This window comes from Mastigoproctus giganteus, chromosome 13 (genome assembly GCF_048544385.1).
Source record: "Mastigoproctus giganteus isolate SK-2022 chromosome 13, ASM4854438v1, whole genome shotgun sequence".
Taxonomy (NCBI): Eukaryota; Metazoa; Arthropoda; class Arachnida; order Uropygi; family Thelyphonidae; genus Mastigoproctus; species Mastigoproctus giganteus.
Window position 1 is genome coordinate 153,333,281 of NC_143587.1, and position 17,548 is coordinate 153,350,828.

The window sequence follows — 17,548 nt, forward strand, 5'->3', positions numbered from 1 at the left end:
AACACATCTTGCTATACTACATCTATCAAATTATCAACTGTAATATAAGTTTTTGAACACTGTAATTTGAGACATTCCCAGAGAAAATAATCACATTTAAATTTACTGACAGATAAAGCTAAGTGAAACCTCTACAAAAAACATGTATAGATTTATGTTCACATTACAGATTTCTTCCTATTTAAATGATGAAGAGCCAAAAACAGCATTTTTTTAAATTTATAATTCTGAAGTTATAACCTACACATGGCATGACAGCTCACACTAAATAATTATAAGGTTCAATGTTATAAAGAGATGTTATAAATTCAATGTTATAAAGGTTTAATCTATATAAAGAGATACAGTATATAGAAATGTAAAGACAAATTTTTTTCAGAATGAGGGAATTGAAGGACATGATAAAAAACAAAAAAGACAAATTTATAATAAAACATTCTACACCTGTGATTTGTGAACAAGTTAGACAGCTTAATTAAAAACTGTGCATTACAATACTCCAAAATATTTTGGAACACTATTTTTCCTTCTTCAATATCAATATAATGCAAAATCCTCCATTATAACTTGCCAGACACAAAGATGCTAAGATAAGCAAGGGGGTCAAAGAAAAAATGGTCTTGAGGCAAAGAGTTGAGGAAAGAGGTTGTATTGTTGAATGGATGCTGGGGAGTTTTCAGAGGTCAATTTCCTCTTTGTTGCAAGCCATACAGAAAATAAGAGAAGGGGGGGGGAATCATTTTCCACTCTAGTTATGATGTTATGGTTGCAGGATAACTCTCTTCTTTAGTGGTTATGATGGATCCCATAAAAGACAAGCCACCGTACAATAACCACACGTAATCTCTATATCTATACATCACAATTTTCAAGAAAACCATTGGTCTAGCACAGGAAAGGGTTTTATGTGACAGCCAAAGCAGAAAAACAGTTACTGGTTAAAGAAGTAATACAGGACCATCCACGTAGGAATATAGTTATATGGAGTCACACGATGGATACTATGATGCAATAACATAGGAACTGGATGCAAAAAAAAAATAACTTTTACATAACTTACTTAGATTTTACAAAAGCTTTTTATACTGTTCCACATGAACTGTATAAACTGGAGCAATGCAGCATTAAAGCAACTTATGGCTACAGATAAAGGGGTGGTTAAGTGGGAGAAGACAGAAGTGGTCATAAATGGGCACTGCTCTTCCTGGACTAATATTATTAGTGGAATTCCCCCAAGGTTCATGCTGGGCCATTGATGTTTTCAATATTTATTAGTAATATTGATGAAAGCAAACACCTTTGAGAACAAAAGTAGCCTTGAGCAGGCGAAGTTTTTTACTGCTCCTGGAATAGAGAAGTTTTTTCTGTTTTATTAGCTTAAATTGGCATGTTAACTTATTTTCTAGAGTAGCTTTATATTCCTAGTTACGATACTTAATTTAAAGTTTAACTTAGATAGCGATTTTGTAGGTATTACTTAGTATCGGTAAGAATATCAAATCCACGTGTTACAAGTTGCAGCTCTGCTGAATGAGAAGTTTTTTTAGCCTATTTAGCCACTTTGTTGACAAATTGTTATATCAAATTATTTTCTATAAGTAGCTTATAGACCTAGTCAGGATCCTTAGTTTATTCTGAATTGAGACAGTGAGAGTTGGAAGTTAATTAATACTTAAGTGTCTGTAGATTAACATTCGTAACTTGCCGCCATTGTTATACGATACAACGTTATATCCCGAACTAGATAGCGTAAGCTTAATATAGTATAGTATATAATATAATATTGTCAATCAATCAGTAAAATCTATTAATCTTGATAAACTTCATTGTCAATTAAATTGTACTTTTTAACTAAATACATAACGACTTAGATTACAAACATAACATAATTAATTAATACATCACTTGATACAGAAGTTATATAAATTTAACTCGTAGATAATATTCGATACTGAAAAAAATATATATAGCATTATAACTGTGTTGGGATACAAGTTTAGGGTTATAATTTTGTACTGAAATTGAAATTTTATTGAAATTAAATCAAAATCATGACTCAGACCAGAGCAGCAAAGCAAAAGGCTCAAGCTAATGGGAGTGCTGTGGCTCAGGGGAGAACTGAGGGGGGCAGTTGCCCTCTGAATCACAGCCTTTTAAAATGCACTACTTCATTGATGCTTGTGGAGCAATCGAGTATGAGACATGATATTGCCATGGGGGATGTCTTTGTGTGTGCGTGATGTAAGGAGGGTAAGGAAATCAAGCGACAACTCAGCGTTGTTATGGGCCTATATGAGAGCTTGAAGGACAGGGTGGATGCCCTCAAAGGATCTAAATTGAGGGATTCATCAAGCTCTCAGCTGCCCACATCAATGCCAGACCTTGCACTTGGTCATCACACAACAGCAGCAACCCCCAAGGCAGAATGTGCTGGTCCCACAGGAACTAGTAGTTGTTGGTGACTCTATTGTCAGGGAAACGGGGAACATGCTTTGTAAAAAGGATAGGTGGAACAGGACCAGGGTATGTCTGCCAGGGACAAAGGTTAATTATTATTATTATTAGCCATATGGTGCAAGGAAGCCTGTGGCTTATGCTGCACCAGCCAAAAAAAAATTTGAGTTACCCTGTGTGTGTGTGTGTGTGTGTGTGTGTGTGTGTGTGTGTGTGTGTGTGTGTGTGTGTGTGTGTGTGTGTGTGTGAGAGAGAGAGAGAGAGAGAGAGAGAAGTAGAAGGAAATCACCAAGAAAGAGAAGAATGATGATATGCAGCTGCGGACCCTGGGTGTGCCAAGCCCATACTCACCAGATGTGAGCCCCTGGGGTTAAATGATGTTGTAGAGCGGATATCATCTTTTAAGGGCACAAAAGGTGATATAGTTGTACACGTTGGCACTAATGATATTAAGAGTAGGAGACCGGCGGAATTACTTAACAAGTACAAGTCACTGTTGAAAAAAAGCCGAGAATTAGGGTTTAATTTGAAAGTGTCTGCAATTCTGCCCAGACACGATAGGAGGGAGTATACGATGAGAGCCGTGTCGATCAATTCGGCCCTGGAAAGATTGTGCAAGGCTCAAGGGGCAGAATTTTTTTCAGCCTGGACTGTACTTGTTAACAGGAGAGATTGCTTCTACAGGGATGGGATACACTTAAATAGAAAGGGTGCAAGAATATTTGCTGATGCTATCGAGGCAGTGTTAGGTGGGTCGGAAAACTGCTAGCTTGAAGGGGGATACAAAGACTAATACATTAACAGTAGCCACTGGCAGAGGTGAAAGTGATTCTTGTACTGCTTCTATTGGAATGAGCAGCAGCCTGGAAAACAAGATTCAGGATATTTCAGAGACTGCTGGGAGTCACTGTGGTACAAGTAAACACATTGGTTGTGTTAGGGTAGCTAAGAATAGGAAAAGGTGCATATATACTTGCGTGTACACCAATGCTAGGAATTTGTAAATAAATTTGATGAATTTGGGGTTATTGCTCAAAACATCAAAGGCAGATATTGTTGGGATATCAGAGACGTGGTGTCACACAGATATAAAGAATGCAGAATTGGAACTTGAGGAGTACAATGTGTACAGAAAGGATAGACAGGATAGGAAGGGAGGAGGGGGTTATGCTATTAGTGAAGAAACACACAAAATCCAAGGAAGTGAAGCCAGTCGACATCAGCGGACAGTACAGTGTTCAGTCAGTTTGGTGTGACATAAGCATGGGGAGATCAAAATTGAGAGTAGGAGTGTGCTATAGGCCTAATGACTCTAATGAGTATAATAAGAAACTGTACAGGGAAATGGAGTGAGCCACTAAATCAGAGAGTTTTATAATGGGGGATTTTAATTTCCCAGATATTGATTGGAATTTGTGGATTGGTCACTCACACACTAGCAAGGCTTTTGTGGATTTATTGGATGATTGTGTTCTACATCAGCATGTTCGGGAGGCAACTAGAGGGAGTAATACTCTTGATCTGATTATCAGTAGTAATTCTTCATGCATTAAGTATCTGCAGATAAAGGAACAACTAGGTGGCAGTGATCACAGTGTGCTGAAGTAAGATTTACTCAAAGAGGTAACTACCATCAGGGGTAAAGGGAAGGGTTTTTGCTTTCATAAAGGCGACTACAATGGTCTGAGACAGTATTTAAATTCTATACAGTGGGATCAACTGATGATGTTACCAACAGCAAATTCAAAATGGAAAGCATTCAAAGAACTTATATTGGAAGCTACTAGGCTTTACATACTAACTAAGAAATATTGTTCAAGGTTTAGGCCTAAATGGATGTCAGATGAACTAATGAGACATATGGCAGAGAAGAAAAATACATGGGATACATAAGAATTAATGGCTGATATAGAAGCCGATGAGAGATAGAAGCTGGTCTGTAACCAAGTCACAAAGGAGATTAGGCAGGCAAAGGCAGATTATGAGAAATCCTTGGCAAAGGATGCAAAGAAAAACAGAAAAGAGTTCTTTACCTATGTAAACTCTAGAAGGAAAGGGATGAATCAGATTGGTCTGCTGGATATTGATGGTTCAACAGTTGAGGATCCTGCTCAGGTGGCTAACAAACTAAACGAGTATTTTGCATCTACATTCACACATGAGGAATTATTCAGGAAGGGGAATGCCAGATGCGAAATAAACTCTGGCAGTCAGCCTTTTTGTAATAACTGAGAGGAAAGTGGAAGAGAAATTGTTGAATAAACACAAGAAAGGCACCTGGGGTGGATGGGATCTATCCAGTTATATTAAAGGAGGCAGCAAAGGAAGTAAGCAAACCCTTAGCCATAATTATGAGAGCTTCTTTGGACTCAGGGGAGGTACCCATAGACTGGAGATGTGCAAATGTGACCCTAATTCACAAAGGAGGATCAAAGGCTAACACAAGTAATTATAGACCTGTGAGTTTAACTTCTGTTCCAGGAAAATTAAAGGAGGCACTGGTAAAAGAAGCACTGCAGGATCATCTAGACAAGACTTCAGTTATAGCTTGGACATAGCGTGGGTTTTGTTGAGGGAAAGTCTTGCCTGACCAATTTGATTGGATACTATGATGCAGTCACAAAAGAACTGGATGCAGGGAATAACTTTGATATTATATGTTTGGATCTCAGAAAGGCTTTTGATTTTGATACTGTTGCACATGGAAGACTGCTGCACAAATTGGAGCAGTGTAGCATTGGAGGCAAATTGCTGCTATGGATAAAGGGATGGTTGAGGGGGAGAAGACAGAGTGGTAATCAATGGACACTGCTCATCGTGGACTAATGTTATTAGTGGAATCCCTCAGGGTTCAGTGTTGGGTCCATTATCGTTTTCTGTATTTATAAATAATATTGATGATGGTATATCAAGCTTAATGTCCAAGTTTGCAGACGATACAAAGGTTGGCAGGGTTGTTAAGGACACTACTGACACTATGCTGCTGCAACAGGATCTGGAAAGGTTGAGCAGATGGGCTGAGAGGTGGCAAATGAAGTTTAACATTGACAAATGTAAAGTACTACATATGGGAAACAGCAACCCTAGAGCAACGTATCAACTCTGTGGTATTACACTGACAGTGGTAGAGAATGAAAAGGACCTGGGGGTAATTGTGCAGGCAGATATGAAGTACTCTGAGCAGTGCAGACTGGCTGCAAGAGTAGCTCATGGTGTCCTGTCAATGATATATAGGAATTTTTCTAGCAGGGATAAGGAGGTGATTATTCCCTTGTATAAAGCAATGGTCAGGCCACACCTTGAGTACTGTATACAGGTCTGGAGGCCTCATTTCAAGAAGGATGTAGAGCTGCTGGAACGAGTACAGAGAAGGGCAACAAGATTAGTGAATGGAACAAAGGGTTGCTCTTTCGAAGAAAGGCTTAAGTTTTGCAAATTACAGTGTCTGGAGACTAGGCACCGGCGAGGTGATCTGATAGAGGTGTTAAAGCCTTGATCTGATAAAGCCTTGAATGGTTTGAGCATGCTCAATGCCGATGGGATTCCTCCTCTTGCTCAGAATAATCACCTGAGAGGAAATAAATTCAGATTGAGGAAAGACAGATGTAGGATAGATGTGCAGAAATTTGCCTTTAGCCAGTGGGTAGTTGGTTGGTGGAACAGACTTCCATCCTTTGTTGTGGAAGTAGATAGCCTAAATAAATTTAAGGCTCAGCAGGACATGTATTTCGAACGAACAGAGGGGTGAAATGGAAGTGGTTTTTTTTTTTTTTTTTCCTGGCTGATGCTGCATAAGCTTGGTTTCTTGCATCATATGCCTCTACTAATGCTAAATGCTAATATCAGACTTTATGTCTAAGTTTGCAGACAATACTATTGTTGGAAGGGGGCTTAATGACAGCATTAGCAGAGGCATATGATGCAAGAAAGCAAGCTTATGCAGCATCAGTCAAAAAAAAAAAAAAAAAACACTTCCATCTCACCCCTCCATTCGTTTCAAATGCCTATCCAGCTCAGCCTTAAATTTATTTAGGCTATCAACTTCCACAACAAAAGATGGAAGTCTGTTCCACCAATCAACTACCTACTGGCTAAAGGCAAATTTCCGCACATCTATTCTACAACTGTCTTTCCTCAATTTGAATCTATGCCCCCTCGGGTTCTTAATCTGAGCAAGACGAAGAATCCCATCAGCATTCAGCTTGCTCAACCCATTCAAGGCCTTATACACTGCAATCAGATCACCTCGCACGTGCCTATTCTCCAGGCACTGCAATTTGCAGAACTTAAGCCTTTCTTGGTAAGAGCATCCCTTTCTTCCCCTCACAAATCTTGTTGCCCTTCTTTGTACTCGTTCTACAACTCTACATCCATCCTAAAATGAGACCTCCAGACCTGTACACAATACTCTAGGTGTGGCCTGACCATTGCCTTGTATAGCGGGATAATCACCTCTCTGTTCCTGCTAGCAAAATTCCTATATATTATTGACAAGACTCCATGACCTGCACTGCTCAGCGAACTTCATATTTGACTGCACAATTACTTCCAAGTCTTTTTCACTTTCCACTTCCCTGAGTGTAGTACCACACAGATGGTACGTTTCTCTTGGGTTACTGCTATCCAATATCTGTACTTTGCATTTGTCCATATTAAACTTCAGTTGCCACTTCTCAGCCCATTTGCCTAACTTATCTAGATCCTGTTGGAGTAGCATACTGTCCTTACTGTCGTTAACAACTCTGCCAACCTTTGTATCATCTGCAAACGTGGACATTAAACCTGATATACTTTCATCAATATCATTGATAAATATACAAAACTACAATGGGCCCCACTGAACCCTGGAAAACTTCACTAATAACATTTGTCCTTGAAGAGCAGTGTACACTGATTACCACCCATTGTTGTCTCCCAATCAACCATCCCTTTATCCATTTTAGCAACTTTCCCTTAATGCCATACCTCTCCAATTTGTACAGCAGTTCTCCATTCTGCAGCAGTATGAAAGGCTTTCCTGAAATCAAAGTATATGATATCAAAATTATTTTTGGCATTCAGTTCCTTTGTGACCGGATCATAGTATTCAATCAAATTGGTCAGACAAGACCTCCCTTTAACAAATCCATGCTGTGTCTTAACTATTACTGCAGTCTTGTCTAGATGATCCTGAAATACTTCTTTAACCAGTCACTCTATTATTTTCCTTGGAACACAAGTTAAACTAACAGGTCTATATTACTTGTGTCACCTTTTGAACCCCCTTTGTGAATTGGTAACATTTACACACCTCCAGTCTATGGGGACATTCCCTGAGTCCAAGGAAGCTCTCATAATTATGGCTAAGGGGTTGCTTACTTCTTTTGCTGCCTCCTTTAATATAACTGGATACCACTGCAACAAGATCTCGAAAAATTAGACAGATGGGCTGGAGAAGTAGCAACTAAAGTTTAACATCAACAAATATTATTCTGGGATTACTGCATGTTGGCAGCAACAAGCCCAGTATAACATACCAACTTATATGGTGCCACACACAAGAAAGTGGAGAATGATACAGATCTGGCGGGGGGGGGGGGGTAAGTACATAGTCAGACATGGACTTGTCTGAAGTGAAGAAGTGCTGCTAAGACAGCTCTGGGGTTTTGTCAATGATATACAGGAACTTTGCCAGCAAGGATGAGTACTGAGTACTGCATACAGGTCTGAATGCCTTGTTTTAGAAAGGATGTGGTTTGCTTCAACAGGTGTGGAGAAGAATAATGAGATTAGTAAGAGAAACAAAAGGTACTCTTAGCAATAAAGGCTTCAGTTCTGCAAATTACAGAACCTGGAAACTAGGTATGAGGAGATCTGATTGAGTGTTCAAGGCTCTGAATGGATTGAGGAAGGCAAAAGTTGATGGCATCCTAATTCTTTCTGAAACATAAGGAAAGGGGCATAAAAATTAAATTGAGGTATGACACTACAGGATAGATGTGTGGAAATTTGCTTTCAAGCATGAGGGTGGTTGATGGTTGGAACAAACTTCCATCTCGTGTTATGGAATGGGTAGTTTAAATAAATTTAAGGAGGAATTAGACAAATTATTAGAGAGATGGATGGACAGGTGTTGTCGGAGGTGTGTGTGTGTGTGTGTGTGTGTGTGTGTGTGTGTGTGTGTGTGTGTGTGTGTTTTTATGTTATAAAAAACGTTATTAAATTACAAAATAGAGATGCATTACAATGCTATTGTAATGCATCTCTATTTTGCAATGTAGACTACTACAGTACACTACACCTGACAAGCCAATCATTTTAAGTTACTTTAAAGAAAATAAACAGAAATTTGCAAAACTTTAAAAACAGATCCAATTTTAAAGCAGTTTTATTTATTTATTTTTTGTGAAAAGAAAAAGATGGAGGAACTCTGTCACAACTATACCAATTGGTGAGACAGTAATAATAACCAAGTAAAAAATAACAGATCCTCTGTTGTAAATTTGGGGAGTTGCCAGCCATGTAACAACCTATATATTATAAGAGAGAGACAGAAAAGTTTTTGGTGACTTTAAAAGGATCATTTTAAGTTACTTTGAAATAAGATTTTATTTTGTTCTTCAATTTACCTAACCTAATCGTGCAAAATATTTTCATTACATTAAATCATTGTTCTTTTTCCAGCCCTAATATCCTGTTATCGGTGAAGACAGGATATTAGAAAATGTGAATTGGAATATCATTGGTTTGGCTGAAACAAGAAGAAGAAGAAATGAATCACTTTTATAAGTTTATCAAGTGGAAAGTTGCTGTACACCAATGGAAACTGTGAAAGGAGCAAAGGTGGAGTTGGCTTTCTGGTTCATAAAGATATAAAAACAACATTTGGAATTCAAAAATACATCACCAAGGATGTCAAAATTACTACTCAGAATTTCTAAGAGGTACAAGCTAAAGGTTATAATGATTTATGCACCAACATCAAGCCATGTTGATGAAGAGGTTGAAGAAATGTACACCAAAATTGAGTCTTCTAGATGAGCAGAAAACCCATTACTTATCATTATGGGGGAACTTCAATGCTAAAGTTGGAAAGAGAGAAAACAGTGCAGAAAGGGGAACTATAGGAAATGTTGGAATTGGTGAAAGAAATGAAAGAGGTGAAAGACTTGTGGAATTTGCAGAATCATGAGGATTGTCAGTAATGAACACTTTTTTCAAGAAAAGGGTGAACAGAACGTGGACATGGAAGAGCCCAAATGGATTAACAACTAATGAAATCAACTTCATCCTCACTAACAGAAGATATATCATGAATGGTGTTACCGTCCTGAAAAAAGTAAATGTTGAAGTGATCACAGAATGGTGAGATGCACACTTGACATAGATGCAAGAAAAGAAAGGAAAAAACTGACTCAAGTAAATAATACAAAGGTCTTTGAGATAACAGAAGAGGAGAAAAAGCAGTATGTACCGGAATTTAAGAACAAGTTTGAGCTTCTGCAGACTGCTCAGGACCAAGATATCAACAAGGAATATTACAACTTTCTGAAAGTGATAAAGCCCAAGAAACCTATAGGGAAAAAGAAATCCAAAGAAGAAAAAATTAGTCAAGAAACACTTGTTATGATGAACTGAAGACGACAAATGAAGAGCAAGATAAAGACTGACAAGGAGAAAATTGAGCATACTGAGTTATGGAAAGCTATTAGAAAGACTCAGAGAGGACATAAGAAGATTTAACACAAGAAAAGTAGAACAAGTATTAAAGGAAAACAAAGGACTTAAATCAGCAACACAGTAATACAGAAAGACAAGTGATACTGAAACTGAAGAATAGTGATGATGCACTTATAAATAGCAGAGAAGGCATAATTCAAATAGCAGAAGACTACTATAGAGAATTATACAAGGAGTGAGGGAATGATGCCAGCAGTGGGGAAGATGGATCACAAATTAGTAACACATACGACATACCTGATGAGGTAAAACATGTGTTGAAGAAAATGAAGAATCAGAAAGCCCCGGGGGAAGATGAAGTTACTGTAGAATTGTTAAAATTGGGAGGAAGAGACATGACAGAAAAACTAGCTAGACTCTTCACAAAATGCATTAGAAAAGGTGTGACACCTAAGGAGTGGAATAATGCAATCATAATATTGCTGCATAAGAAAGGAGATAAATCAGAAATTGGAAATTATAGACCAATTAGTTTGTTATCCCACATCTACAAGTTGTTCAACAAGGGTCATTACTAACAGATTAGAAAGAATACTTGATGAGAATCAACTGAAAGAGCAAGCTGGCTTTAGGACAGGATTCTCAACCATGGATCACCTTCATGTAATATCACAGCTAATGGAGAAAGCAAATGAATATAAAACACCGTTATGCTTGGCATTTGTGGATTATGAAAAGGCATTTGACTCCATGCAGCATAAGGCAATGTTTTGGGCACTGGAAAGACAAGGCATATATTATTATTTTGAAGAAAATATATGAGAACGCTACCGCCTTTATTAGATTAGAAAAAGATAGTAGTAAATTTAAAATTAGGAAAGGAATTCGACAAGGACACTATTTCTGAAGTTGTTTACTGCTCCCCTTGAGGAAGCTTTCAGAAGATTAGACTGGTCGCAGAAATGAGTCAATGTGGACGGAGAGTACCTAAACCATTTATGATTTGCAGATGACATTGTGGTCATAAGCCACGATCCCAAAGAATTAGAGGAAAATCTTAATCAGTTATGCAGAGTTAGTAAGGATTTTGGACTAAAGATGAATATGGCTAAAACAAAAGTAATGATGAACAAGTATGCCACAGAAATGGATATAATGATTGAAGGAGCAGTAATTGAAAAGGTGGAGTCATATACTTATCTGGGACAAGTCATTTAGCTGTAATAATCATAAATGGCTGGAAGTCAAAGGAAGAATAAATTTTGGACGGATAGCATTAAGGAAATATAGTCACATACTGAGGAGCAATATCCCAATTTGTCTGAAACGTAAAATAATGAACCAATGTATACTCCCCACCATGACTTATGGAAGTGAAACTTGGGCACTCACCAAAAGAATGGAAGAGAAGCTGAGAACTACAAAGCGAAGAATGCAACGAATTATATTGGGAATCAGACTGTTAGATAAAAAGAGAAATACATGGATTAGGCAGCAAACTCAAGCAAAGGAAATCCATATCAAAACTAAAGAACTAAAATGGTCTTGGGCAGGACACATAGCTCGAAGACAAGATGACAGATGGACTAAGAAAATAACTGAATGGTATCCAAGAAGAGCTAGAAGAAAACCTGGAAGACAACAACAGAGATGGACAGATGAAATTCATGAGTTTGTGGTTAGCAAATGGATGGCCATTGCACAAAACAGAAGAAACTGGAAAGTTGCTAGAGAGGCCTTCATCCTGCAGTGGATTGAAAATGGCTGATGATGATGATGAGCTAAATTTGCACGTGGAGAAACTCACAAATGAGAAATGCATGCAGAAGAAAGTTACAAAAGTTCAATACAATGGAACTTAATTAACACATGGAACATTATGCTTGCAAGAGAGTGCAGTCATTTTTTTTAGAAATGACATTGTTCATCTCTGTTTTGTAGTTTATAGTCAATTTCCAAAACCTAATTGTACACAACATTTTTATATTACAGTAAAGTTACCTAAATTTGTAAAACGAGAAGCCCACAACCAAAAAATTCACACAGAAGGGAGTAGCAAAATTAACTGCCATGGCAGTAGTCATGCAAAACATTATGCTTGCAGTGTGTTACTTAGAAATTAAAATTTCTGTGGGTGATATTAAGTTATTAAAATTTGAGGAGTTTCATAAAATAAACTGCAAAGTTGCTGAAGCATGCCTCCAGTCTGCTGTTAAAAATTATGAATATAACTATCTGTATACACAGGTTTTGCTAATAAGCTGTGACATAAACAATGGCTTTCAATTGTTAATACATTTGAAAGCTGTTATTAGTTTGTAAAACTAATAACAGCTTTCAGTTTAGTTTGTAAAACTAATAACAGAAGAAAGACTACACTTACATTTTCCAACAACACCTGCCTGTACACAACTAGCTTTTAAATTTCGGAATAAATTCAAGTGTATTATTGTTCTCATTTTTCAAATAAGATTTAAAATTAACATTCAGAAATAAAAATGCTTAAAATAAGCATAGTCCATATTTACCACTTGTCCAGTATCAAACCATACAATGGGAACAGCTTGAGACAATGCTGAATTATCCAGTGGTTTCACTTCTAAAAATACTGGAAATTTAATCTTATCAAATGTACAGAATATTAAGGATCACAACATAATAAATAAATTAAACTATAACAGAACTTAATTAATGTATAATAAATAAATGTTACATCTCAGAAGTTTAACTCCTTGTTAAACAGATATTTTAAAAATTATAGTAGGTATATGATTTATAAGTGAGATCAAAAGGTTTGGGGGCTAACTTTATATCTTGAAATTGTAATGGCGTACAAATTTGCAACACGTTTGGGGACTCATCTAGACATAGTAATGCATGAATCACACCTTTATTTGCAGTCAGTCTGAATTTGGCACATTAAATAAAAGGTATCTTATGTGTTTTGGTGCATTTTAAAATGAACGATTTTATTCATTAGTGAAATTTGCATCAAATTTTGTTTCAAATTAGGGAAAAATAGACAAAAACCCATGAAATGTTAAAATAAGCTTTTGAAGGAGATGCTAATCAAAGACCTTTTTAGTAGTTTGCAAAAATTAAAGAGGGCTGCTCTGGATGCAATTCATCTTCAAAAACCAATGATTCTATCTTTGTGTCTGCCCGATCAGAAGTGACTGTCATTTTAACTATCCAAAACAGTCGCTACTGAAATTAATATTTCTTATATACTATATTTTTGTATTACTACAAGAGTATAGCTAATTAATTAATGATGATGATCACAGAGAGCAATGAGTTGTTGCATGCCAGGCTGTTTACCAATGTGTTTGCTATTGATGCACACTTTGTTTCTTCCATCAATACTGGCAATGAATTGTGGGTTATAATCTGGAAATAATGGCCCCATTCCTCTTGATGGAAGAGTCCATCTTTGCAAAGGCCCAAAAAACAGCAATACAAATCTGACCAAATTTGAAGATCACACAATTTTTTGCTTATAGTTTTTACTCGTAGGGCACTGTTCAGGCTGAATTTTCTCACACAGTTAAACAGTGAATACTACAAAACAGTTATATAGTAGCAGTAGTAGTAATGGCAAATGATGCAAGAAAGCAAGCTTATATAGCATCAGCCAAAAAAAATCACCTACACAGTCTACCCACCCATACCCTCAAAGAACTTGTCTAATTCTTCCTTGAATTTATTCAACCCATCCACTTCCGGAACAATAGATGGAAGACTGTTCCAACAATCCACAACCTGCTAGGTGAAGGCAAACTTTTGTGCATCTATCCTACAACCATCCTTTCTCAACTTGAATTTATGAGTCCTCATCTGCAGGGTCACAGAAAGTGGAAGAATGCCATTCACATTCAGCTTACTCAATCCATTAAAGACTTGAAACACCTCAATCAGATCTCCCTGCAGGTGCCTAGTCTTGAGACACTGAAATTTGCAGAACCAAAGCCTTTCTAGGTTGGTTGTTTGGGTTTTAATGGTGCATAAGCAACTAGGGCTATAATGTGCCAAGCCTTTCTAGGTAAGAGGCACTCTTTTCTTCCCTTCACCAGTCTGGTTGCCCTTCACTGCACCCATTCCAGCAGATCTACATCCTTCCTAAAGTGATGTATAGACGTGTTAGAATGGCTTTATACAAATGAATAATCACCCATTTATCTCTGCTAGCAAAGTTTCTGTATATCATTGAAAAAACCTTGTGACCTGTCCTGGCAGTATGTCTGTACTGCTGAAATCAATAAATTTTATTTATTGATTTCTAATTATTGTTTTCGTATAACTTTTGATTTAAATTCAATAGGATGTATTTTTTTTGTGACTTTCTGATTCAATTGGTGCATTTATTCTTTACTCAGCCTTGTAATTGCATAGAAACAGTCGATTTCTTCCGGCATTGTATCAATAGTAGCATTCGAATCTGCCACCATTGTTATCGATATAGCAGATACTGGTAGTTCTAAGAAACTTGTAGCAGTGTAATCAGTATCAGTGAAGGATTACAAATTATAGCACTACTTACATAATTTAATAGTTTAATTTGTCATGTAGATTGTAACGTACAACATAATATTCTTAGAGCTTTTAGAATTGCTGATTTGGCATAGATACCTAGCGAGAGAGTGCGAACCACGTGGGTGGCAACAGATAGCTGTTTGTTTGTTTATTAGGTAGTTTTTAGGAGCATTAGCAACTAAGGCCATATTGCTCCAGGGATGTTCTTGGTGATTCCCTTCTACTTCTCTCTCTCTCTCTCTTTCTGGGTAACTAGGGATTTGTTTTTTTTTTGTTTTTTTTTTTTGCTGTTACAGCATAAGCCTCAGGCTTCTTTTCACCATATAGCTGCTAATAATAATAATAATATATGGGGCATATAATGTGCAAGAAGGATGAAACAGGACCAGGTTATGTCTGCCAGGGGCAAAGGTTAATGATGTAGATCAGATATCATCTTTTAAGGGCATAAAGGGTGATATTGTTGTACATGTTGGCATTAATGATATTAAGAGTAGGAGAGTGGTGGAATTACTTAACAGGTACAGGTCAATGATGAAAAAAAGGCGTGAGTTAGGGTTAAATTTGAAAGTTTTTTCAATTTTGCCAGGACACAACAGAAGGGAGTATATGATGAGAACCTTGTCAATCAATGCAGTCCTGGAGAGATTGTGCAAGGCTCAAGGAGTAGAAATTTTCTCAGCCTGGCCTGTGCTTGTTAACAGGAGAGACTGCTTCTATAGGGATGGGATACACTTAAGTAGAAAGGGTGCAAGAATATTCGCTGATGCTATATGAGGCAGTGTTGCTATGTGAGGCAGTGGGTTGGAAAACTACTAACATGGACTAATGGATTTACAGTAGCCACTGGCAAAGACGAAAGTGTTTCTTGCACTGCTTCTATTGGAATGAGCAGCAGGGGTTTTCAGAGATTGCTGTGACAAGTAAATACATGGGTTGTATTAGGGTAGCTAAGAATAAAAATAGGCGTAAGTTTACTTGCGTGTACACCAATGCTAGGAGTTTGGTAAATAAATGTGATGAATTTGAGGGGTTGGTCAAAACATCAAAGTCAGATATTGTTGGAATATCAGCGATGTGGTGTCACACAGATATAAGAAATGCAGAATTTGAATTTGGAGAGTACAATGTGAACAAGAAGGATAAACAGGATAGGAAGGGAGGAAGGGTTATGCTATTAGTTAAGAAACAAAATCTAAGAAAGTGCAGCCAGTTGACATGGGCGGACAGAGCAGTGTCAAGTCAGTTTGGTGTGACATAAGCACTGGGAAAGCAAAATTGAGAGTAGGAGTGTGTTATAGGCCAAATGACTCTGATGAGTATAATGAACAACTGAACATAGAATTAAAGTAGGCCAGTATATCAGATTGTCATATATTGAGGGATTTTAATTTCCCAGATACTGACTGGAACTTTTGGTTTGTCACTCACACACTAACAAGGCTTTTGTGGATTTATTGGGTGATTGTTTTCTACAGTAGCACTTTCGTGAGACAACTAAAGGGAGTAACACTCCTGATCTGATTTTCAGTAGTGATTCTTCATACATTAAGAATCTGCAGATAAAGGAACCACTAGGTGGCAGTAATCACAATGTGCAGATGTGGGATTTACTCAAAATAACTACCATCAGGGGTAAAGGAAAGGGTTTTTGCTTTCATAAAAGGACTACTCTGGTCTGAGACAGTTTTTAAATTCTCCAACAGAAAATTTTAAATGGGAAGCATTTAAAGAAATAATCTTTGAAGCTACTAGGCTTTTCATACCAACTAAGGAATATTGTTAACAGTTTAGACCTAAGTGGATGTTAGATGAACTCATGAGATGTGTGGCAGAGAATAAAAATGCATGGGACGCATAAATTAACAGGTGACATAGAACCCTATGGTAGATATAAGCTGGTCTGTAATCATCACAAAGGAGGTTAGGCAGGCAAAAGTGGATTAGGAGAAATATTTTGCAAATAATGCAAGGAAAAACAGCAAAAAGTTCTTTACTTATGTAAACTCTAGAAAGAAAGGGATAAATCAGATTGGTCCACTTGACAATGATGGTTCAACCCTTGATGATCCTGTTCAGGTAGCTAACAAACTGAATGAGCATTTTGCATCTACATTTACACCTGAGGAGTTATTCGGGTGGGGGCGGAATTCCAGAGGTGTATTAAACTCTTGCACTGAGCTAAATGATTTTGTAATAACTCAGAACAAAGTGGAGGAGAAATTGTTGACAATAAATAAAAGAGAAGCACCTGGGGTAGATGGGATTTATCCAGTTATATTAAATGAGGCAGCAAAGGAAGTAAAAAACCCTTAGCCATAATCATGAGAGCTTCCTTTGACTCGGGGAAAGTACCCATGGACTGGAGATGTGCAAATGTGAATCCAATTCATAAAGAAGGATCAAAGGGTGACAAGTAATTACAGATCTGTTAGTTTAACTTCTGTTCTGGTGAAATTAATGGAGGCACTGGTTAAAGAAGCACTTCGGGATCATCCAGACAAGACTTCAGTTATAGCTCAGACCAGTGCCGGCCCGAACAAAAGCGGGGCCCGGTGCAAAGTTGACTTGCGGGGCCTTGATACAAATTTCGTACAACAAAATAGTTTATTGAATTTTGATATTTATTACATTGCACAAATTGGTTTAGTAAGGATTACATGAAAATGATAAATAATTAAATTATTTTAATAAAATTAACATTTCAATTACAAAAAAATCTTTAATAAATCAAATAAGAAAAATAATTACTTCATATACGTATAAAATACAATTTGGTATGCAACTTATGCAAATATGTGATTTTTGTTTCATTTTCTTACATGTTTTACAGCAAATTCGTTGATAATATCATCATAATTTAGTTTTTTGGCTATTTCGGATTCGATAGATAAAATGGCTA

General features: G+C 37.1%; 1 protein-coding gene across 1 annotated transcript in view; it reads right to left on the minus strand.

Moving 5' to 3' along the window:
• Kpc1 (Kip1 ubiquitination-promoting complex subunit 1) overlaps positions 1-17,548 on the minus strand; it is a 534,039-nt gene that overhangs the window by 289,131 nt on the left and 227,360 nt on the right. The window contains exon 13 of the mRNA XM_090388154.1: positions 12,642-12,744. Within this exon, the coding sequence (XP_090244280.1) occupies positions 12,642-12,744 (103 nt within the window). The remainder of the gene's footprint in view (positions 1-12,641; positions 12,745-17,548) is intronic.